Below are 22,920 nucleotides of genomic sequence, written 5' to 3' on the forward strand. Positions count from 1 at the left end.
GACAGCTCACTTGAAAAATGTCACTGCCTTCATGATCCCGTCATATTTGTGGGAAAAAATGACTCATGAAAAGTCTCATATCGTGATGAGTTACTCACAAATTAAAACTCGGCATCACAGCATCAATCGTAGTTAAATCGTTAATTCCCTTGTAACCTTTTCTTGAACTTAATTTTTTTTTTAATTGATTTAACATTTCTTTAACCATGAAATCCCTTGAGATTAAAATCTCTTTATTGAGCGAGACCAGGACAAGATAACATATTAATTTTCAAGGTTACAAAAATTTGTGAAATAATGCATGTCGAAACAGACAAGGGACTAGAGCATGGTTAAACTGATAAGAGACAACAACTACATGAAACAAAATCACTTTTCAGTTACACTTTTACTAACACTTTTTTTATGAGAGCTTTGAATTCTCCCAGGGAGACAGAATTATTAAACAGTAGATAGTTCTGGAGGTTAGTCCATGACCAGGGCGAAAGTAGGAGAAAGCTGCTATTACGTTCTGTGCAAATCCTTTGTACCTAGTGAGAAGCTGTCTAGTGGTGTTGTACTCACTGCAGCAATTAAGAGTGATAAGAGATTAGAAAGATATGAAGGGAATATGCCCAGTATGGCTTCATGAATAAAATTATACCAATGATGCTTTCTCCTTAGGCCTAATGAAGGCCAGGAAACTAGATGCTTAAGTGATATGTATGGGATATAAAATTTAGAGAACTTGGCAGTGTAGCGAAGAGGGGGCAGCATGCATATAAATCATGTCCCCATAGTATAGAACACTTGAACGTAGCCTGTACAATGTTTCCTAACTGCTAAGTTGAGACATCAGGCTTTGTACCAATAATACAAAGGTTGTTCACTAGGTTCTCAATTTGCACACACACCTGACCAAGAGGCTACTGAGTCTTATCATCTGCATACAAATACGCTTTAGGTTTAGAGATGTCCTTCGCAATGTCATTTATGGACATAAGACGGAAGCTAGACTTGAAACATCGGGGGGCTCTATGGACGCCACAGCCTTATCACCCACACTGACATCTACTCTCCTGAGAATCTGCTTGAGGATCAAGCATATGTTGCAAAGGAGGCAACAAATGCCTTTTGAAATTACACAGCCAACACTTCTGCAGTCTGAAGAGTTTCTAGTATGTTTCTGGTTTTGACAGGAGCTGGTTGAGAGTTGTTCTTTTTTTTTCAGAGGTGATATTGCTCTTACACTGTTCATTAAACTAATCTAAAGGTGTTAAAACTCTGTTGTAACGGGCTTAAAGATATTTTATGATGCTGTTAGGTGTTCAACCATGCAGTGATAATTTTGCTATGGTGCATGCACAACATTGTGTTCACCCTTTTACTTCAGCTACTGTATTACCTTTTATAGGTGCATATTAGTACTTCTTGTGAATTATTTTGAGAGCTGATGGATTTTTCGCTTTGGCAGTTTAAACCTTAAAGTGCATTCATATTGTTGTTTCCTGTGGCACTTTGTTATTCTTTTTCCTCCAATAACAGGAGTTCAACCCAGAAGAGTTTTACCACTTGCTGGAGGCAGCGGAGGATCACGCCAAGGAGGGACAACTGATGAAGGCAGACATCCCTCGGTACATCATCAGCCAATTGGGGCTGACCAGAGACCCACTGGAGGGTAAGAGAACAAGAGAGAAAATATATATTCCCGGAGGTGATCAGCTTCGCTTGTCATGAAGACTTGAATCGGTTGGAAGACGCTTGCCTGACTCTCTCATAAAATGTTGTGTCTTGTTTGTGATGTGCTGTAACAATTGCTGGGGAAACAGCAGTGAGATGCATTGACTTCCTAAAGTCTCACTGTCCAGCTTTAAACTCTAAGATCACAGCTTAGCATCTTTACTACAGCATGTTCATTAGTGAAATTTAAAGGTGTTGCTGGGTGTTTGTTTTTTTTCACCTGTGACAGATCCAGGTTCTTTTTTCATCTAACTTCCTGCAAGAAGGCAAATACATATTTTCCCCAAACTATTGCTTTGAACCAGAGATTTCAAGAGAGAAGCCGCACCTTCCCAGGGGGGTGCAGAGGAGCTGCATGGGTGAGGGGTTGGCAAGTAGGAAGAGTATGATGTCAAAGTTACAGGTGCATGCCAGTGTTTTACCAGCAAGAGGAGGGTACTTGTAACATTTTGGTCCGTAATTTGTCCCAGTTATCAACAGTCAGCATTTGAAGCAAGAGCAAAGTCTGTGACACAGCGTACAGAGGCCATTAAGTTATTTAAACCCTAGTACCTGGTTGCCAGTGTACTCCCTCTGTGAGTCATAACCCAAAATAAGTCAAATTCAAACACAGAGATGATATATTTTTTTGTGTGATTTGAACTTCCCAAGGATGATATGGTATCTGGTGTCCATCACCAATAAACATCCATAATTCTGTTTTGAAAGAATACAAGCTCCCTTTTGCCCGTATGTTGAAAACCTGTGGACAAATTCTTAAAAAAGTAAATGAGTGAAACATCTAACATGAGTGTCTGTGCTGTAGTTTTGTCTGAGCAGTGGCCTGCACTGTCAGACTTTTAAAAAAACCCTGCTTTAAGTTATTGATCAGCTTTACTGGATGTTCAGCATTAGGATATTTATTGATAGTTTATATAGAGTCTGGACTGACAGGATCATTTGCTGGCTGGTGGTGCAGTGGCATCACTGTCTTGCATTAATCATCATGGACGAAACTCTTGCTCCCAGTCGAATCCATCAAGAGCTGTTCATTAGCTGAGGGACTCAATGACCCAGAAATGACTCTTCACAATAAACCTCTGTGGTTTTAGTTTTGAGAATTTTGGTCCTGTTAATTCTTTTTTTAGTTAATCTCTGCTAATAATGTGCCACTTCAAATTTTGTACTTTGTTTGCACCTACATTGTTATACATACACACAAATGCACACCCACATAGCTGCGTGCATGTTTACACTTTCACACTCTCCTTTCTTTTCTTGGTTCCCCATGGAAACAGACAAGATCTTTTTTTTGCAGCTTCTAACAGGGACCGACAGGAAATATGATTCTCTGCTCAGTGACTTATTTTACATTGAGTAGCTGTCCACAGAGTGCCTATGTAAATGCTTTGCAAAGTTAATAATCCTTCAGTTATTTCCCTGGTTCACCAAAACACGAGTGTAAATGGTGTATTAGCAGCGGTTACATATAGTGCACAAGTGCAAGAACACTGAAACTTAGCTGCCAGAGGTGAGTGGGGGAGAGAGAGTAAGACAAGACAAATTAGTGGGAATAACCTATTTTAATTATGGTTTTTCTGTCTGTGATCCGACGCTTTTGGCCCCTTCATCTGTTTTTTAAACTTTAAAAAAACTCTTTTATAAGAGATTTTTGAGTAGCTGCTCACAGCATTGTTGTAGGCTGTCATCATTTTGTCACTGGATTCGGTTGGTAACCAACATGCTTTTCAACAGAAATCGTGAGTCTCGACAGCTATGACAGTGAAGGACCACATACTCCAGAGACTGATGACTCAGCAGAGGTGAAAACCAAATATAACCCACAGACAGATCTGTTTACATGCATTCACATACAATATGTCTACATATACACACCAGCATTCAAGCATGCATGCACACACAAATACACACACACGCACACATAAAATCATTTAAAAAACAATGACAGTAATGCACCTTATTTAAACCACTTTTCTACTAATCTGAATTATAATCGTTAAAAATGTTGGTTATTCCACCAGGGAAAAGGGAGAGCCTTCAAGCACCCGAGTGAAGAAGATTTTCAGAGCATCAAACTGATCAGCAATGGAGCTTATGGGTAAGCAACTGATTGATAACTCATTGATCTCTCATAGAAACCAACATGTTATATAGTATTTAAATTTAAAAAATCTTACCCGCAAGCATATTTATGAGCCTTTTCAGAGCTTTCAATGTGATTCAGTGGATGCTATTTTCTCAGTTGTCTTTAGGAGCTATCTACATGACAACAGAGCAAACAGCATTGCCTGACAATGAGTTGAAAGCTCTAGTGTATTGAGCTTTTTTTTGAATTACTCTTACAAAGTTCAGTCATAACCTTTTCAGCCCAGAACCATTCAGTATTTTTCATGCATGATTCACAGTGGTTCATGATGAACAATGATGATAATATCCACTTCTAATGCTGCCATAATAATAGTACTTTTCCATTGATAAAAAACAGCTGCCTGAAATGTAAGAAACCAATCCAATCATTGATAGTACTTTCGGCTGTGTCCACATAAATACAGATTTTTCTGAGGGGGGCTACAAAAAATCCAGTTCTGGATTTAAATTATATTCTTGGGGCATGACGTTTTGCCAGAGGATTTTAAGTCTTAAAATCGACCCTTTTATACACTCAGCCATACTGTATGGCATATAGATGGAATATCTTTCTATTATTTTTGTCCACTGTCTCATCCTGCTGTCTTTTCTTCAATACTTCATTTGCTCTTTTCTGTACTTGTCTGTCTCGCCTTTGTTCCAGTGCCGTCTACCTGGTGCGGCACAGGGAGACGCGTCAGCGATTTGCCATGAAAAAGATCAACAAGCAGAATCTGATCCTGAGGAACCAGATCCAGCAGGCGTTTGTAGAGCGAGACATCCTCACATTTGCAGAGAACCCATTCGTCGTCTCAATGTTTTGCTCCTTTGAAACACGGCGACACCTCTGCATGGTCTTGGAATATGTTGAGGGTAAGAGTCAGGTTTGGTTTTCAGTAAAGTTGAATACAAAAAATAATCATTGAAACATCTTGTTTATGATTTGTGTTGCCTCCTGACTATTTTGACTTTTTCTGTCATTAGCCTGAGTAAATGTTGGCTCATGTTTTTTTAATCTGGTTTGTAATATTAGAAGACTTTTTAGACTTTTCTCCCTGGCTTTATTTTGCTTGTAGTGACGGTGACCTGGAAATTGAGGCTTTTTGAAGTCTTGCCTTCTATTTATTTAATTCAGGACAAATGTGCTGTCTAAAACACTGAGTAGCAAATGATGGTTTCCTGTCTGCTCTGTCCCCCGGCTTCTGCTTCTAAACCATATTTGACAGATTTGGAAAAATGAAAGTAATACAGTAGAACCATCTCCATCAATATCAAATCTTTTTAAAGTAAAATCTTTGAAAAAGCTGTTTTGCAACAGCTAAAACACTTTTTAGCATTAAACATCTTTTTTATTTCTTCAAGTCAAGATTTCAACCACACCAGAACACGGAGACTTAATACTTAATACTCTTAACTGGTTTAAATTCCACTTTAAGGGCAGGGACCACTAATTAAACATCTGAGAGGACAAAAATGACATGGAGTTCCCCAAAGCTCCATTTTGGGGCCACTTCTGTTTAAAATGTACGAGTAGCTCAGATTATAGAAAAAGTTTTGTTAAAAATTAAAAAGCAAGCATGGTACCTAGTTTTTATGTCAAACTATGAAATGGCAAATTTTCTCTCACTTAATGAATAACTTTTGGTGTTTCTGTGTTTACAGGTGGTGACTGTGCCACTTTGTTGAAGAACATCGGAGCTCTGCCTGTAGAGCTGGCAAGGATGTACTTTGCTGAGACTGTTTTAGCCCTGGAGTACCTGCACAACTATGGCATTGTTCACAGAGACCTCAAACCTGACAAGTGAGACTTATCAGCTGCACTTGTCAATATTTTTATACTTACCAACAAATTAAGTGAATGTGTGCAATGACACAACAGTCCTTCATATGATGATTGAAATTATTATTATTAGAAAATGATCACTCAACAGCAGTCGCTCTGAGTTCTGTTAGTTGTGAATTTATTCAGCTCCTTGTTTTGGTTTTACTGCCCACAACTTTACTGTTTTTATTTGAGTTTTACCATGAGATTAGTTTTAGCGAAAAGGTTGTGATGAACACACTGTTCATTACATGCCCAGCACCAAAACCAAACAAAGAAATTTGGCAACTGGTGAAGATTGTGAAGCATTCATCAGATAAAGAGCCCTTGGGGCTCTTACACTTAGGGGTTGTTAGAAACTAAAAACAGAGCTAAACATTGGACTGCAAATTTATCATGTGGCCAGAAACACAACTCTATATATTAAATGCTGATGTTTCTTCATGTCTGCTATATCTTAAATTAACCTAACCTAATCACCATATAATGCCATTGTTCTGCTGCCTCTGGTGACCAAAAAGTAACCCAATGATGCTCTAAGGAAGCTTGAAGGAAATCATACCTGTGGACCATTCCTAAGAAATTATCTTTTCATACTGTCTGTATACGATGTAAAGTTTTTCGGACTTGGTTCTGAAGCTTTAAATAGGAAAAAATGGTTATGAAAATAACCACATATGCCATTAAATATGGATTGTATTGCCTTTTGCTGCAATTTAAACTTTTTAAGTGTCACATGTTTGAAATTTCTAATGTCCTCTCTCCATATAGTCTCCTGATCACGTCCATGGGCCACATCAAGCTCACAGACTTTGGGTTGTCGAAGATGGGCCTAATGAGCCTCACCACCAACCTTTATGAGGGACACATTGAGAAAGATGCCAGAGAGTTCCTGGACAAGCAGGTACAGCCCCTGTGACGTAGTACCAGCCTGTAGGACAGGTTTTTGGACATAAATCGCAGCAGTGGATCACCACATTATAAGGGACTAGTAACTGTGTTCAGAATGTGCTTGTGGCTGTGTGGCATTGTGACAAACAAATACACTACCTAAGTTTAAAATCGATCGGATGAGAGGTTGACAAGAAAACAACGTACAGTAAGACAGACAAACAGAATTTCCTGGATTTTTTGATAGGATTCTAAGACAGGATGTATGTTGGCTGAGCAGACAAAACTGCCATTCCCAACATCTTTTAATCTCCTCCAGCCAGGCGTGCCAACCTGCCAAGTCATCCGGGAAAATCAATAGTCTCCAAATAAAGACATTGCATTGCAATGCTTCCTGTGTTGTCTGAATTAATAAGTCATTAATGCTCCCCTTCTCCATCACAATCCCATTTTACAATTATATTGTTTGTGCTGTGAATTACACCGGTCTCAATCAGTCAGATTGGCCCGCGTGGTTCTCCAGCTCTTCTGGGTGGAAGCAGGCATCTGTTTGTCTGCAAATAACCAACTTACATCTGTGGATGAAACAGTCCAGGGACTTGTTTTTCATAATTCTAATGGAGATTCTTATTATGGGGAATATTTCTCATTCAGTTAACAATGACGTCTTTTATGTAAGACAGCACACACACACACGTACGTGTAACCGCTCACACACACAAACACAAATGCATTCATTTAAATTCACTTTCAAATCTCCTGAACAGCACATATTTATGATCATTCAAAGACAGATCACGGGTGATAAACTGACTTTAGCTGGGCAAATAATTTTACTTTTATTTAGTTCCCCATTGAAACATCCACAAACCCGTCCCTATACAAACATTTTTGGTGTATACAGCATTAGATCAGTTCACCCTTATTGCATTGGGGAAATGAACAGCAGCAGATCTGAGTAGCTACATGCTAATTGAAGATTGAACTGGCTTTTAAAAGAAAATATGGTGTTATAAAGTTTAAAGATTATAAATTATAATGTTTTTTTCGGAGCTCTTAAACTAATCTTTGTGTCCGCAGGTGTGTGGTACTCCAGAGTACATCGCTCCAGAGGTGATTCTCTTTCAGGGCTATGGAAAGCCAGTGGATTGGTGGGCCATGGGCATCATCCTGTATGAGTTCCTGCTCGGCTGTGTGCCTTTCTTTGGAGACACTCCTGAGGAGCTGTTTGGACAGGTCATAACAGGTAAGTCAATTCTTTTTCATTGTCAATACTATACTTTTCAAAAACACTCATATGCTTTGAGAGTCAGATATGTATGTGTTCCAATGCTTTTCTTATACTATCCAGAGTTTCCTCTGTTGAAATATCAGGTATTGAAGTAAATTTTGCAGCAGTTTGAATTTATTTCTTTGTTGTCTGGCCATTTGACTCTTTCTTTGTTGTATCTGTTAGACAATATTGTTTGGCCAGATGGTGATGACGCCTTGCCTGCAGATGCCGAGGCTCTCATATCAGCTCTGCTGCAGACAAACCCTCTAGTGAGGTTGGGGACAGGTACTAACTTTATAATTTATTTGACATCAGACCTACCTTTCACAGCTGTTTGGCAACAAGATATAGGATCAAAGAGGAATAAAAAATAATTGTTTGATATTTTTGGCAAATATGCTTATTTGCTTGTAAAAAGTAAGAGGAGCTTACATTTCCTTGCAACAACTTAGCTTTACATTATTATTGGAAACGGGGAAACCGCTTACCTAGCTCCGTCCAAAGGTTAAACACATTTTTTAAAGGACAAATATAAGAGTAGTATTTCACTTTTCATCTTAAAATGAACAAGTGTATTTTTTCAAAATGCTTAACTTAACCTGTCTAAACAGTATATTTAAAACTGGAGATTATGTTGCATTGTAAAATCACCAGAGGACATTAATGTTCATCTTTCTTTAAATGTCCATCCATGTAGGGGTTTTTTTCTTTTTCAATAGAGCTAACAGGTTGTGTTTTTTGTGCCCCTGCCGCCAGGTGGAGCGTTTGAGGTGAAGCAGCACTCGTTCTTCACCGAGCTGGACTGGAACAGTTTGCTGAGGCAGAAGGCAGAGTTCATCCCTCACCTGGAGTCAGAGGAGGACACCAGCTACTTTGACAGTACGTGTGTCAGGATTTATGTGTCTCTAAAGTGCAGTGGTTACATCAATATTAGGTTTATGGGCTGCACAATCATTTTCTGACACCGTTCCACACAGAAATGCACATTTTACTTTGAACTGACAGCTCATATATTTCATCGCCTCCTCTGCCAGCCCGTTCGGATCGTTATCACCACATCAATACGTACGACGAGGACGACACCAATGACGACGAGCCGGTGGAGATCAGACAGTTTTCCTCCTGTTCTCCTCGCTTCAGCAAGGTCTGGTGCTTTTCCTCTTTCATCACTTTCTTGCGCTCTCTATCATTTTAATATAATTTTTTCTCGCTTTGACCTTGAGATTATTCCACAGGATTAGATGAGGAAGGAAAGACGATTATTTGATGGATAAAATGAGGTCATATTGTACAGAGAGATGCAAATGGAGGTTGGAAACAGGCTTTATACCTGAAGGTCAAATATAAGTTCTAACTGGGCTGTTTTAACTGACACTCCATTCCTCCCGATCCCTTTTGTCTCCAGTTTCTTTTTTAAGCAGCACAGAGGCCCGTGTACCTTTCATGCGTGGCCTCTGGCTACCCTTTTTTACTCTAACTGTCAACAGATGTGCGTTTACTGACCCAGACAATCTTTCATCCTTATTTTTCATCCACTCGTTCTCCTGCCAAATCTTCGCTTCTCCGCACGCCAACGTGTTCTTTCTGTCACTTCCTCTGTTGGGATTTTCTCACCTCATTCTGCCTTTTTGTTCCCTCCACCCCCCACCATTATTCTCTCTCTCCTTCACTTTGTCTTTCCATCTGTGTTCCACCCGGTCTATCCTCTTGTGTTTGGGTTTTGCGGTCGTGAAGGAGCTCTTCAGTGGATTTCAAATGAATTTGAGATGTTTATGAAGAAACAGTTGAGAGCTGTTGAGTATCATTTAACGCAGGTGAACAAAGAGCTCGGCTAAATATGCACACAAGATGGTCGACAAAGATCTCACACTTGTCATGCATTTTTAATTGTTAACGTGGTGCTGCAGTGATTCATTGACTCATTTATTAGTCAATGATATAAAAAGGAACATCAATTATTTTGAGTGTTCTACCTTCCTCCTCTACCAAAATAGCATAACTTATTTTGTTACTAATGAAATAACAAAATAACGATAATGTGTTTTGTAAACTTGTGACAGACTTTTTCATGTCCTGACATTTTATTATACCAAACATTTACTTCAGAAAGCATTTTAAAATGCAAATATTCCAACATGGTCCCAAGATGTAAAAAGACAAAACATGCAACACAAAATTAAACAAAAAGATAATAAAGGTAAACATTTACAGTGTTAGCAGTTTTAAAATCACAGCATCTACAGGGTAAGAAGGTTGCTGGATGTTTGGCTTGTAATATGCACGTACACATACTTTTTGAAACGCTCTTTACTATTCTCTGAACTGAATGTTTATACTAATTATTCTTTCCCATGCTTAGTACTACGAGAGAGAAAAAATCATATTTGTATGCATTAGCTCATTTATATGGCCTCATTGTACCTTATATACTTCTGTTTTACCTTATTTAGTATTTGGTTGTGACTTGTTGTTGGGAAATACAGTAAAAAATATGGAATCATAGCAATTAGCAAAAAAGATCAAACTGGATCATTAAAAAACCCTGAAAGAGTGAATCCAAATGAATCCTTTGTGCATGTGAGATCATAAAACCCCAAAGGTTTCACAGCAAATAATCTCACTCCAGGGCACTAAAAAGAAAAAGAAAACAAATGTCAGGACATGCGTAGCCACCTGGAGCATAAAGCAGCTTTTCCTAAATGTATTATTGCTCTTTATTTTTTGAAAAAAATTAATCACAGCATTTAGATGTTTGATAGATTTGATAAGGTAAGAAATTTCCTGTGACTGTTAACCTCGTTTTGGGTTTCCTCCGTAGAAGACGGCTGGTTTTCAGCTGATACTTGTTTCCATGGTACACTGCTGAATATTCTGTCGTCTTCTCTTAACGTACTATAGCTCATCTTGTGGTCCTCCCCCACACAGCCTCCTTTGTTACTGTTCACATAATGAGAGCCTTACAGAGTCACTGTGTACATGTCTTTGTGGATATGTAAGCGCTCACACGCATGCACAGTAATAACTTAGAAGTTTTGTTGTTTTCCTGTGTAGTAGGTCACATTTCATGTGTCCTGTTTTGGCTTGTTTTTCATCTGCGTGATGCAGGAAGTCATTTTATAGTCTTCTTAACACAAGGGCGAGCAATGAGCATACTGATTAAACTGTTGAGACTGATGGGTAGCTCATAACGGCAGTGGAATTTATATTGACAAAACAATTTAATGTTGACCAACAATATGTTTGGGATTTGCCATCCTGCCCTGTTAGCTGTTCATTTTGAAGTATATTTTAAAAAACTTGCAGATTTCACTGTTAAAAAAATCGTCTTTATATCATCTTTTGTAAATTAAGGTGATGGCCAAAATGGAGATTAATATTTTTAAGATGGAAGCTGCCAGTAGCCAATAGAATGTGTCAATATTTAAAATTGTACTATTTTAACGCCAAAATGTTTAAAAATAGAATGATTTAGAAACATCTACTTGTTGCAGTGTAAAAGTGTTTAAGTCCGATTTTCATTCTAAAACTATGAAATTACTACAAACCAGAACAGTCCAAAGCTCTTTTAGGGAGAAGTAAGATTCATTGTATGATTTAAAGGCTGCAGCTCCTGAGGTGTGAATCAGTGAAACAAGTGTGAAACAGAAAATAATAATCGGTCAGTATTGTCAAGGTGAAGAGGAAAATCACTGGCAAGCAGCGTCACTGTGTCAGACCACACAGGAAGGTGAATGCACCTCTGGACCATTATTCTCTTTAAAAGGCCATTCTTTACTTTAGCAATGGACTTCTATAACTCTGAGGTAGTCATTTAAAAAATGATCAAAATCAATTCAGCAGAACCAGAATCATAATATCATATTTTTTTTTATTCCACTAACCTTTGTCAAACCCTGGGGCCTACTTTACCCACAATGCAACGCTACTGCTGACAGTTGAGAGCAACCAGCCTGCGGCAGACGGGTTACAGAGGTCTGGTTATATCGCTTCTTATGACTCCACAACCCCTGATTTGTTTTACTGTCAAACTTGACACTACTTGAGGCAGTATATCACATTTCACAAGACTCCCTCTGGAGCCTAAAACATATGCAGTAACACTCCCCAACACCTGTAAATAGACTCGATGAGAGTTCCCCTTTAAGAAATATGCCATCACTGCTACTGTTTAGAGATACAGGTGCCAGAAAATGAGTTGGAAGTTTTCATTTAACCCAGAAAGGCTCTTGGTTCTAAAACACCATAAACTGAATGTCTGTGCCCTGCAAAGCTTATCAATTAATCTTATCCCTGTTCTAACTGTTGTAGTTTTTCTTTTCTTTTATCACATTAACCTTCTATTGCACTCTGCTTTGTGTCAAGAGCATTTGCACTTTTAATGTCTTCTATTATCTTCAGATGCTTTCAGACATGCACTGAACAAAGTCTGGCCGTTTTCCTGATCTTTTCCAGCCAGCCCACAGTTTGTGTCTGAAATCAGCTTTATTGTGTTTTGTTTTGTTTTATATTTGTTTATTTTCTTATTTTTTTAATTCCGGAATAAAAGATCATCCTCGTGTACAACAACAAAAATCTGAACTGAGTAAAATAATCAAATCCTTTACATGTTTTTATCATATGGCGTACATCTGAAACAAATACAGTAATAAGTCAACACAGCAAACAAATGTATTGCCGCGGCACACACCCACCGACCACATTTTTCGTCAGCTACTCTATTAATAACTGCTAACAGACCAAATGATTATTGATCCGACTGTGTCCCCCTGCAGGTGTACAGCAGCATGGAGCATCTATCTCAGCTGGAGCAGAAGGCTTCCAGCTCGGTGTCCCGTCGGGAGCACAAGGGCCCGCGGGACGACAAGGTGACCAAGAGAGAGAGCCTGGGGAGCTTCAGCATGAGGGACAAGAGCTGGAGGACTGGGTCGCCTGAGATGTGAGTGATGGACATTTCCAAAAGTGAGGGGTTTTAGAGGCACAGTTGGGTGAGATCAGAAGGAGGTTTTCTCAAGGTTTTTTCTCGTTGCTGTCACGTTTACCAGGTCTATGTGTAATTGGTTTCTATATCACCGACACCAATTCATGCAAGTCTTGTATGAAAAGATCTTTGTGCGAGACTTCGCGCTCGCTCTGCGTTAACAACAGGCAACAGATCTCACCTCTCTGAAGTTTGAAAGCTGGGAAGGTGGAAACGGATTGCATGTTCATATGTCTCACTCTTCATGATCTTCTATTAATAATGCAAATGTACCTGCATTTTTCTGTGTTTTCTTCCTGTGGAATTATACAAAAGGATGAACACTAGTTATTTTAAGACCATTAAATACATTTAGTTTTGTGCTTTTTGTACCTTCAACGGTGAAGTTGTTCCTCTGCGTCTGGTTTAAAGTCCACATCCGTCTGACTCTCAGTGTTTATTCTTAAAGACCCCTTTTAGTTTTAGCCCAGCAAATGAAAATAATAATAATAATAATATATTGGATTTATAGAGTGCTTTTCAAGAACCCAAAGCGCTTTGATCCCTTCATCTAGATTCATTAAACATAATTCTACTCTGCTGTTGCGTTATGCAGCAGCTTAGAAGGACTGCAGCCCACAGAGGTCAGACTGCACATAATTAACAGATACATTTCTGATTTAGAGTATATAGCAGAATCAGATTATTTCTTACGACTCAGCCTTTAGGACGCTGATGTCAATCCCTCTATATTCGTATATATAGAAAAATAATTTGTTCATAAATTCATAATAGATTGGAATAAATTGGCTCATAATTACATTTCATATTGGATGTTCCCTTCTTCCATATCAACAATAGAAGAGATAATCAGTATCATCTCTCCAGGTATGATTCGTTTTTATTAGCGACTGCTCAGTTTTGAACAAAATAACTGTATTTCCATGACACACGATTCTCCTGTTGTCGTGGCTCAGGAGATGACAAAGTGCACAGCAGCTATCGGATGGATTGTGTTTTGTGCTAACTGGCAAATCATACAGACAGACGTGATAAGATGGGGCACATGGTAATTATTATTTCTGCTAAGCGTCAACATGTAAGGATTAGTATTTTATTGATCCTGGGGGAAATTGGGTTTTGTTACAGTTGCTCTAACCAAGAATAGAAATAAACACAGACCTAAAATTTTAATGAATAGAAACATGAAATGTATATTGAGATGGTTATTGCCACGCAAATATTTACAAGTAATGAAAATAAAAAGGTGTAGATAAATTGTGACAAATTATGGTCTTATTCCAGGGCTATTGTCTGACCCTCTGAGGGACGAGCTGTAAAGTCTGATGAGCACAGGCAGGAATGACCTCCTGTGGCGCTCTGTGGTGCATCTCTGTGGAATAAGTCTCAAACTAAACGCACTCCTGTGCCTAGCCAGCATGTCATGGAGTGGGTGGGAGACATTGTCTAAGATGGCCTGTAACTTGGACATGCTGATGTTAGAGCTTAGCTCAGGGCAGAAAGACTTTCGACATTGTTGGATAATCGATTCTCTTAGAGAGGACCCAGTTTTCATTACATTATGTTAATGCTCCCATGTCGTCCTCCTGCAGGAAGCGCCTGTCTTGTTCGGAGTCCCTCTACATGGAAGGGGACTCGAGCCCTCCCCTTGGTGCTCGGCGACGCTTCTCAGCGCTGATGGATACCCATCGTTTTGCCTCACCCCTGGAGGGCGAGCCAGACTTCCCGTCCCGCCAGGCTCCCTTCAAGGTCCGTGGAACCTCGCTGGATGGGACCAGCACCCCCTCACCGAGTCTTCTGGAGCATAGGACCAGTCTGAAAGAGATCAACGGAGCAGGTGTGTTGTAGCTGGAGGTCTAACGTGTAGCAAGGGTAGACGAGAGGAAAGAAATGAGAGAGGGCAATAGAGAAAGTAATAAAAAATGAATGGTGAGAGCAAGTGAGGTGAAATCGCAGCATGTACTGTAGTACCTTATTAGATGGCTAGTGCTCTATCAGTGGGCAGCTGGACAATCATTAACATTTCTATTTTCGCCTCTTAAATCACTGTAATTTCCATATGACTACGTCCTCACAGACAAGCCCCCTCGACCTGGAGAGACGCCAGGCATTACCGCGGCAATCACCACATTATCCCCAGGTCCTGCAGCAGCAGCCAGCCGTGATGTGATAACCCCTCTGTATGACCCGCTGGGTTCCCGGGCCACCAATGACTTGGTCCTCCGCAGGGCGCGCCATCAACATTTGTCCGGTGATAGTGACAAACGCAACTCCAGACCTGGCAACAAGGTCATCAAGTCAGCCTCTGCCACAGCCCTGTCTGTCATTATACCATCAGGTGAGGGGCACATGACAAGATTACAATGAAATCTTTTGGTAAATTAATAATTGGTGACACTAATGCAATATCTAAATTCTCTTCTTACCCTACTTTCTGCAACTAGTGGAGCAGCACGGTGGCTTCTCTCCGCTGGCCAGCCCCATGTCTCCACACTCTTTCTCATCCAACCCCTCATCCCGAGACTCTTCGCCCAGCAGAGACTTCTGCCCCGCGGTCAGTGCGCTGCGCTCCCCCATCACCATCCATCGCTCTGGAAAGAAATATGGTTTCACCCTCAGGGCCATCAGGGTGTACATTGGAGACAGTGACATCTACAGCGTGCATCATATTGTTTGGGTAAGAAACTTGTAGCAGAGTACTGTTGTGGAGATGTGAGATAGTGACCTCACTTAAAGAGGAATGGCTTATGTAATGACTTTTGTGGGTGCATTTTATAGACTGTTCGCAGGGATCAATGAATTAAAAAAAGAAAGGGAAAAAGACATTGCAAAAGAGGAGGGGATTTCAGAAATATATTAATATAACCATGTTTGGAACACAAAGCTCTCCATTTAAATCTTGTTAATTCTCTTCCTGTCAGTTGTTTTAATATTGTAAACCTTTAATTGTTTTATTTATGAATTAATTAACAAATCGGGAAATAATAAATGCTTTTCTTCTAATCTGACAGTACATCATGAATCTTTTTAGATAGAGCATAAGATTTAAATTTAATACTATGCTTTGTGTATTGGCAGCATGTGGAGGACAGCGGCCCCGCCCAGGAAGCTGGCCTGTGTGCTGGTGACCTCATCACTCATGTCAACGGGGAGCCTGTCCACGGTCTGGTTCACACTGAAGTGGTGGAGCTCATCCTCAAGGTAAAAATCTGTTGTACTGGCCTGTGCTGTCTGTTGGTAAAATCATTATGTCTCGCCACATTCTCCATTTTTGTCAAAGAAAGGCTCCTTTGTGTTTGATTCCAATGTGAGGCCTCACTTGTACTTGACTGCTGTTATTCCAACAGCACACCAGGTCTTTGCTAATTAATTCTGTGAATATTTGCAATGTGTTACAGTTGTTCTGTTTTTGGTAACCTTGACAACAGTGTAGATTTCATGATTTAATGCCATTGATCTGTGCAGAGTGGCAACAAGGTCACGGTGACAACTACACCTTTCGAGAACACGTCCATAAAAGTGGGACCTGCCCGGAAGGCCAGCTACAAGTGCAAGATGGCCCGACGAAACAAGAGGACCATGGGAAAGGACAGCCAGGACAGGTGGGGCTTTAGACACCTGCACCTGCACCACTGCGCTGACATGTGACTGATGTCTCTTGTCTCATGAACAGACTGTATATCGTGATGATGGTGGAAGAGTTTGTCTTACATACAGCACAATATGCACATTATTTTACATGTGTATTTACATCTGGTTGGAATCCCAATTCATAAGCTAGTGTTGTTGTATGTATTAGCCTATTGTTTACAAATGGTGGTGGTTTCTGTCAATTGTGATATGGTTAAAAAATCATTTCACAGAGACTTAAAAAAGTCCTTAGTCTTTAAGGTCTTTAATTTGACACTGGTGCAGATTCTTTGAATGTGTTGACCTGTTGTTGGTCTGCACTCTGCAGGATTTGATTTCCCAAAGGCACAAAGCTCATTAATGCAAAATGATCAGGTCCAGGTTACCTTGAATGAAACAAGAAGTGAAATGTTCAAAACTTTCACAAAGTAAAATAAAAGGAAGCTATTTTGCTCTGATTGATGAATGTCACCGTGACAGAACTGGAGAGTCAATGCCAAAAAACATGCAGAATTTATACGTTATTTGTAGCTGATTTGCTGAAATATGCAAAGCCACTTGTCAGTTTGATATATAGATGAATGTATAATGTTTCTGTATATGCCTTATTTCATAAAATCCTTTCACACCCTCTCATTTAATTCTTTCTCAATCCTGTAGTAAGAAGCGGAGCTCCTTGTTTCGCAAGATCACGAAACAGTCCAATTTGCTGCACACCAGCCGCAGCCTGTCCTCTCTGAATCGCTCTCTGTCCTCCAGTGAGAGTCTCCCTGGCTCCCCGACTCACAGTCTATCTGCACGGTCTCCTACACAGGGCTATCGCTCCACCCCTGAGCCCTCGTACCTGGGTAAGGCACTGACACATCCTGTTCGAAACCTGCACACAACGCAGCTACACTTATTTTTTAGAAAAATGGATTTGGCAGTTTTCCAAAAAAAGAATTTATGTGCTAAACAGTGAGCTTTTAATGCCAGAAATTATACTAGACATGAATATGAAATTCTCTCTACTTTAAAATCAAAAGTTTGCATATCCTTCAAGGATTGTCTTTATCTTAATCGATCTTTTCTGCTCTTTGGTTCTTTAGGCGCCTCCTCCCAGAGCAGCTCTCCAGCCTCTAGCACTCCAAACTCCCCTGCTCCCTCACAGCACATGAGGCCCAGCTCCCTGCACGGCCTCTCGCCTAAACTGCACCGCCAGTATCGCTCTGCCCGTTGTAAATCTGCTGGTAACATTCCCCTGTCCCCGCTGGCCCACACACCTTCGCCTACGCAGTCTTCTCCTCCACCCTTGCCGGGCCACACTGTAGGGAGCTCCAACACAACCCAGTCTTTCCCTGTCAAGCTCCACTCGTCGCCGCCAGTGGTCCGTCCCAGGCCCAAGAGTGCCGAGCCCCCTCGATCGCCTCTCCTCAAACGAGTGCAGTCAGCGGAGAAGCTGGGCTCTCCTCTGACCCAGTCCAGTTCTACGGGAGGGCTGGGCGGCCCGCTGAGGAAGCACAGTCTGGAGGTGCAGCACTCCGAGTATCGCAAGGATGCATTCCTCTGTGAGCTCGGGCTCCAGAGCCTGTTGGAGACAGAGGGGGAACATTTGCCTAATCCTCCACCCCTGCCCTCATCCTCGTCATCGATTACACCAGAGACCGGTGTGCTGAAGCCTGCGAGGAGACTAGGGAGGCAGGAGTCACCGCTTAGCAGGGAAACACTGCTGGCCGGGAGGGAGAGGGAAGAGAGAGAGAGAGGAAGGGAGAGGGAAAGAGAAAGGGAGAGTCGCATTGGTGCAACAGCATCACAGTCATCCTTAACAAGAAAACCTCATACAAGTGAGCTGCCTTTGAACTCACAAATCTCCAGAGTAGGTGCAGAAACCACTAAAGTTACAACTCCTAGCACCCCTACAAAGACAACAGGAAGTCTAGGTGGTCAGATAGTAACTGAAAAGATCCACCAGGTTCAGACAGACTTAACTCCAAAACAGTTAGACCCCAGGGCAGGCAAAAGTATGTTGTCCAATAGTAAAGATCTCCAGGAGCAGCAGCTACTGGCTAGAGCTGAACCAAAGCAGGAGGGAAACAACAGGAGTGGTCACTTTTGGTCTAGTTTACCTGGTGCTGCCTTCACTAAGAGCTCTGCTTCCATTCCAGATAAATCCATTGGCATCAACATGACAGTGACGGCGGGTCCTCTGAGCATGAACAAAACCTTTAAGCCATCAGGTATGGGGGACAGCTTGAGAAAGGCTGGAGCTGAGAGCAGTGACTCAAGGACTCCAGACCTCGGCTCCAAAAGCCCCAAACTTCCAGCTCGGGTCCTCGCTCCCGTTGTTCCCCAACATGGGCAGACACTTTCCCTGGGCAAGGTGAGGCAGGGACTCGGAGCCGTCAACTGCTACAGGGGAACCCTCGATTGGGAGGACAAATGTCGCCTGGAGGTGGTGGAAGAGCACTCGCCGTCCCCGTCTCCCTCACCCACCGGTGTCACCCCCTCCCTCTGCGGGCCTTCCCTCTGTAAGTCGCGGCCTGCCTCCCCTGGCGACAAGACGAGCTTCGTTAGCCAGCTGACCACTGTGGCCAAAAGCGTCCTCGGGCCAATCAAGCTTGGCTCCCAGGAGGGGTCCAGGAGCAAGGAGCAGCAGACTAAGGCAGCGGAGGAGAAGCACGGAGGCACCGCGGGAAAGTTTGACACTTCTGCAGTTGGTCGAGTGGTTGTTGGGGCTTCAGTGGTGACTCAAAGTCCCGCTGGTTCACCACTAGACAAGCCTGCAGCAGGTAGCAGCCCGCCGAAAATGTGACCCTGTGGTCACACGCAAAAAAAAGATGCCTTTTTTTTTTGGAAGAACACTGCGACTGAAGTCAAGCACTTAAAAACAATGTACATTCCAATTTCAGAATATATATAATGTTATTTATTGATTCCAATCATTGATTATAACTTAAAATCAGGAGTAAAAAAACTAAAAAAAAACTACTGTAAAGGTGCATTAACTATTGCTTTTCTATTATAAATTATTTAATAAGAAGACTCTTGACTATTGTGGAACACTTTATCAGATGTATATGTATGTGTGTCTATGTGAACGCATGTCATATGGTAATGTACTGTACATGTTCAATAGGCACAAGAGGTCAAAAAGTGCTTTACCGATCAAAACATGCTGAATACTGTGAATACCAAATCCCGTCACTCTGTTTTTGTCTTTCAACCAGCCCTCTCTTCTCACACTGCTCATCAGACACGGCAATGGGAAAAGGGTGGCGAACGGAGACACAATTGAGTTGTTATGTTTTCGTCAAACAACACGGATGACGAAGCGGCATCCGTTTGTCTACAGCAACAAGATGATTTAGCTCATTTTTTCCTCATCCGGCAGTTTGCTTTGTCTGAGTTGCATGTTCAAAGCTAAAGCAGGCACTCTGTCAGTGGACGTCACATCAAGCACTGTCCAGCCCTGTCTGTCACAGGGGGATTGTGTGTGTGTGTGTGTGTGCGTGCTTGCGTGCGTGCGTGCGTGCGTGCGTGCGTGCGTGCCACCTTGGGTCTATTTCTGGTGGTTGTTCAAGGCTGTGTCCTGCCACACAAGAAATCGGGGGTGACAGAGCTCAGGCTCAGCGCTTATCTCCCCTTCGCAGGAGGGCTACCACAGCCCCTTTCTCCTCCCTCTGCCTCTGACTATCAGTCGACGGCCTGCACAAACACATGCACTGGCCCACAAACACGTACAACACACCGCCACAGGAGGCAGCAGTGTCAGCAGCTGATTTTAGTGCATTTAAATACATCCCCCTTGTGGTCCGTGAACCGGGACGTGAGTGTGTTTGCGAGCGAGTGAGTCAAGAAACATGACCGTGTATGTATGTACGACCAAAACCATGGCGAACAGACGGCAGTGATGATCCTGTTACAGGTTTTAGGCAAAACACACTGGTGAAGAAAAAATGTAGTCTTTGAATATAGAATGTGAAGGCATAAGAAAATATTATAAGCACATATACAGTGAACCGGTTTGTTGGAAAAGCAGGCAGTGGTGGATGTAGCATACCGTCATTTATTAGTTAAAGGGCTCTATAGCTAAGGTACAGTAGGGTTGGTGGATATGGGCATGGTATATTATCACAATGAACCTGCTATTGTAAAAACAAGGTTATCTACACTATAATCAGAATGGCTGTGATGTTAGGTGCTACAAGCAACAGTAGGTAGTCGAGGTTGATTCATGTATTGCTCATGTTTTGCTGTGTAACATACTGATAGTGGTGTTTGTCGGCAGAGGAGGGAGAATGTTCACCGGACAGAAACAACTGGTTCTCCTCTCCCATCGGACTCATTCCTCTCCCTGTAGTTCATATCTTAGTAACTATCCAGTGTACATAATCTTATGCAAACTGATTTGCATCTGTGTGTGTGAGGACGGCTGTCACCACCCAGCTTTGATGCGCTTTTCAATTTCACTCTGCCAGTGATTCGGCGAAAATTTATTTGAACTCTTCCTAGCTCTACAAATGTAAACTGATTCAGCCAGCAACAGCACACGAAAACTTCACGTAAACTTAGGAGACTTAGATGTCTTTTCAACTCAAAACTTATGTTTCAAATAAGTGGTTCTGTCTGAAACACAGATTCAACTTGCTAAATGTGCAAATTTGTTCTCCAGCCTGTTATGGACCAGGTAGTTGGTCTATAGTTGTGCTCCTTGTTGCTGGCAGCCACGTCTTGGTTTAAATGTTTGGGAAAATCAAAACAATGAGCTGAAAGTGGCTAAAAGCTTGGTAGAGCTACAAAGTGGGAGGCTGGTTTTTGAGTTTTTGCGGTATGTGACATTTTCACATTACCAGACATTAATATAAAACAACTTTGCTTGATGCGTTTTCGATGCGATATGTATGAACTCATTTTTATCCATTTTAGATATATGAAAGAGATTCTGTTAGCAATCCATTCTTGAATCTAATATTGGTGTTACAATGATTTTACATAACCCCAGTAAAAAGTCCCATGTAGTACATAAAGAAGTCGGTTTGTTTCATTTGGCATCGTACTCTACTGCCCTCCGGTGGTTCACAATGCCCACTGCCCATGTTTATTAATAACCTGTTGGGTAGAGTTTCAGTGATGACGCCAGGACCATTGATATACTGCAAAATGGATGTTATTAGCCATATAGGGATGTGAATATGCATTTATGTATCAGAATATTTGCAGTAAATATCAGATAACACTTGAAACCTTTTTTTCCTGTTGCTGTGTTCTTCATGTGACTGTTAATTATATATTCTGGAATAGGGATTAACATTTTTAAGTATATTGTCTTATATATTCTACTGATAGGAAGGACTTCTTTTATATCTTGATGTAACAAACGAGTCATCAGGTCAGCTCTGGTCACCTGGTTAACAAAACTAACTGTAATATAATCTTATACAACTGTTATGTCCACGTTCAGGCCTTCTCGCAGTCAATGGTGTCTATACTAGTGTTATATGTTTGAGATTTTTTTTTGTTTGTTTTTTAGTTTTTTATTGATTGCCAGAGAGAGTAGTATAAATGCACTTTATTCGATAGACATCTTTATTTGCTGGTTTTGTTTGTAAGTCACTTTGAAGAAAAAGTAAATATATTGTATACAAATAGGGATTCTACAGATGAACACAAAAGTCCAAGTATAAAAACATTCCACGTTTCTCTGTTCACTGAAAAAGTATTTCTTTGTACCATTGGGGCATTTTTGTTTTGTTTGTGGTAGATGTGATTCAAATGCAGACACCTGAAGTGCAGTATGTGGAATAAAATTCTGAGATTTGTTCCAAAATGTGCCATCTCTCTGATTCTAATCTAAATTTAACTGACAGTAATCTGTGACCACGACCCTGAAGCCACCCTCATATAATCTCAGTAAAGTATACATACACTGTATCTGCATACTAATTTTCACATTAAACAAACATTTTGACATGTGTTAGCAGGTGTAAATACTAATAAGGACTATTTTCTGAATAAATGAAGCCAGCAATGATGTTATGAGTTTATCCAGTTGCTTGTCCTGTTTGGAAAAGTCAGGAAATTAAGGTAATTTAGGAATGAAGAGTGCTCCGACACTCCTGGGACAGTACAAGATTCACATTTAAAAAATCCAGAATCTATAAATATGAAATTCATTTCCAATCGTTATGTTTGGAGACATGATGTCTCTCCTATGTCACTGAAAGACGATTGCCATGTATATCTTTATGTGCAATGCAGGCTTCAAGTTTCTACATCACACTGGTACAAGTTGCCATGGCTGGACCAGGTCTGGTGTCCATATACAAGCTGAGATATCATAAATCATACAAATTGAGTATCATTGCACAGTGATGGCCAAACATCCATTGACCAAGACACATTATTGAGTGGAGGGAGACTTAAACATTGCGTTGCTCCTTTGCTTTTCCTGCTATAACAAACCAAAATGTGAAAAAGGAGTAATTGTTTAAGATTATTTCA

At 41.0% G+C, this 22,920-nt stretch overlaps 1 protein-coding gene and 1 long non-coding RNA gene across 4 annotated transcripts in view; one reads left to right on the top strand and one right to left on the bottom strand.

Annotated features, from left to right (window-relative positions):
• mast1a (microtubule associated serine/threonine kinase 1a) overlaps positions 1 to 22,463 on the top strand; it is a 62,333-nt gene extending 39,870 nt beyond the window's left edge. For all 3 annotated transcript variants that reach the window (XM_035637002.2, XM_035637003.2, XM_035637004.2), the window contains 18 exons: positions 1,525 to 1,657; positions 3,454 to 3,521; positions 3,741 to 3,817; positions 4,511 to 4,719; positions 5,509 to 5,647; positions 6,440 to 6,572; positions 7,640 to 7,805; positions 8,016 to 8,117; positions 8,589 to 8,711; positions 8,867 to 8,976; positions 12,605 to 12,768; positions 14,403 to 14,647; positions 14,888 to 15,148; positions 15,255 to 15,487; positions 15,889 to 16,011; positions 16,276 to 16,412; positions 17,101 to 17,288; positions 17,529 to 22,463. In XM_035637002.2, coding sequence (XP_035492895.2) covers positions 1,525 to 1,657; positions 3,454 to 3,521; positions 3,741 to 3,817; positions 4,511 to 4,719; positions 5,509 to 5,647; positions 6,440 to 6,572; positions 7,640 to 7,805; positions 8,016 to 8,117; positions 8,589 to 8,711; positions 8,867 to 8,976; positions 12,605 to 12,768; positions 14,403 to 14,647; positions 14,888 to 15,148; positions 15,255 to 15,487; positions 15,889 to 16,011; positions 16,276 to 16,412; positions 17,101 to 17,288; positions 17,529 to 19,231 — 4,314 coding nt within the window. In that variant the 3' untranslated portion in view covers positions 19,232 to 22,463. The remainder of the gene's footprint in view (positions 1 to 1,524; positions 1,658 to 3,453; positions 3,522 to 3,740; positions 3,818 to 4,510; positions 4,720 to 5,508; positions 5,648 to 6,439; positions 6,573 to 7,639; positions 7,806 to 8,015; positions 8,118 to 8,588; positions 8,712 to 8,866; positions 8,977 to 12,604; positions 12,769 to 14,402; positions 14,648 to 14,887; positions 15,149 to 15,254; positions 15,488 to 15,888; positions 16,012 to 16,275; positions 16,413 to 17,100; positions 17,289 to 17,528) is intronic.
• Positions 13,488 to 18,081, bottom strand: LOC124850485. The gene is made up of 4 exons (XR_007031382.1): positions 17,703 to 18,081; positions 15,237 to 15,401; positions 14,925 to 15,088; positions 13,488 to 14,625 (listed from the first exon to the last, which is right to left on the bottom strand). It is a non-coding gene; the product is annotated as an uncharacterized LOC124850485 (long non-coding RNA).
• Positions 22,464 to 22,920: the final 457 nt, after the last annotated feature.

Source organism: Scophthalmus maximus, chromosome 8 (assembly GCF_022379125.1).
Source record: "Scophthalmus maximus strain ysfricsl-2021 chromosome 8, ASM2237912v1, whole genome shotgun sequence".
NCBI lineage: Eukaryota > Metazoa > Chordata > Actinopteri > Pleuronectiformes > Scophthalmidae > Scophthalmus > Scophthalmus maximus.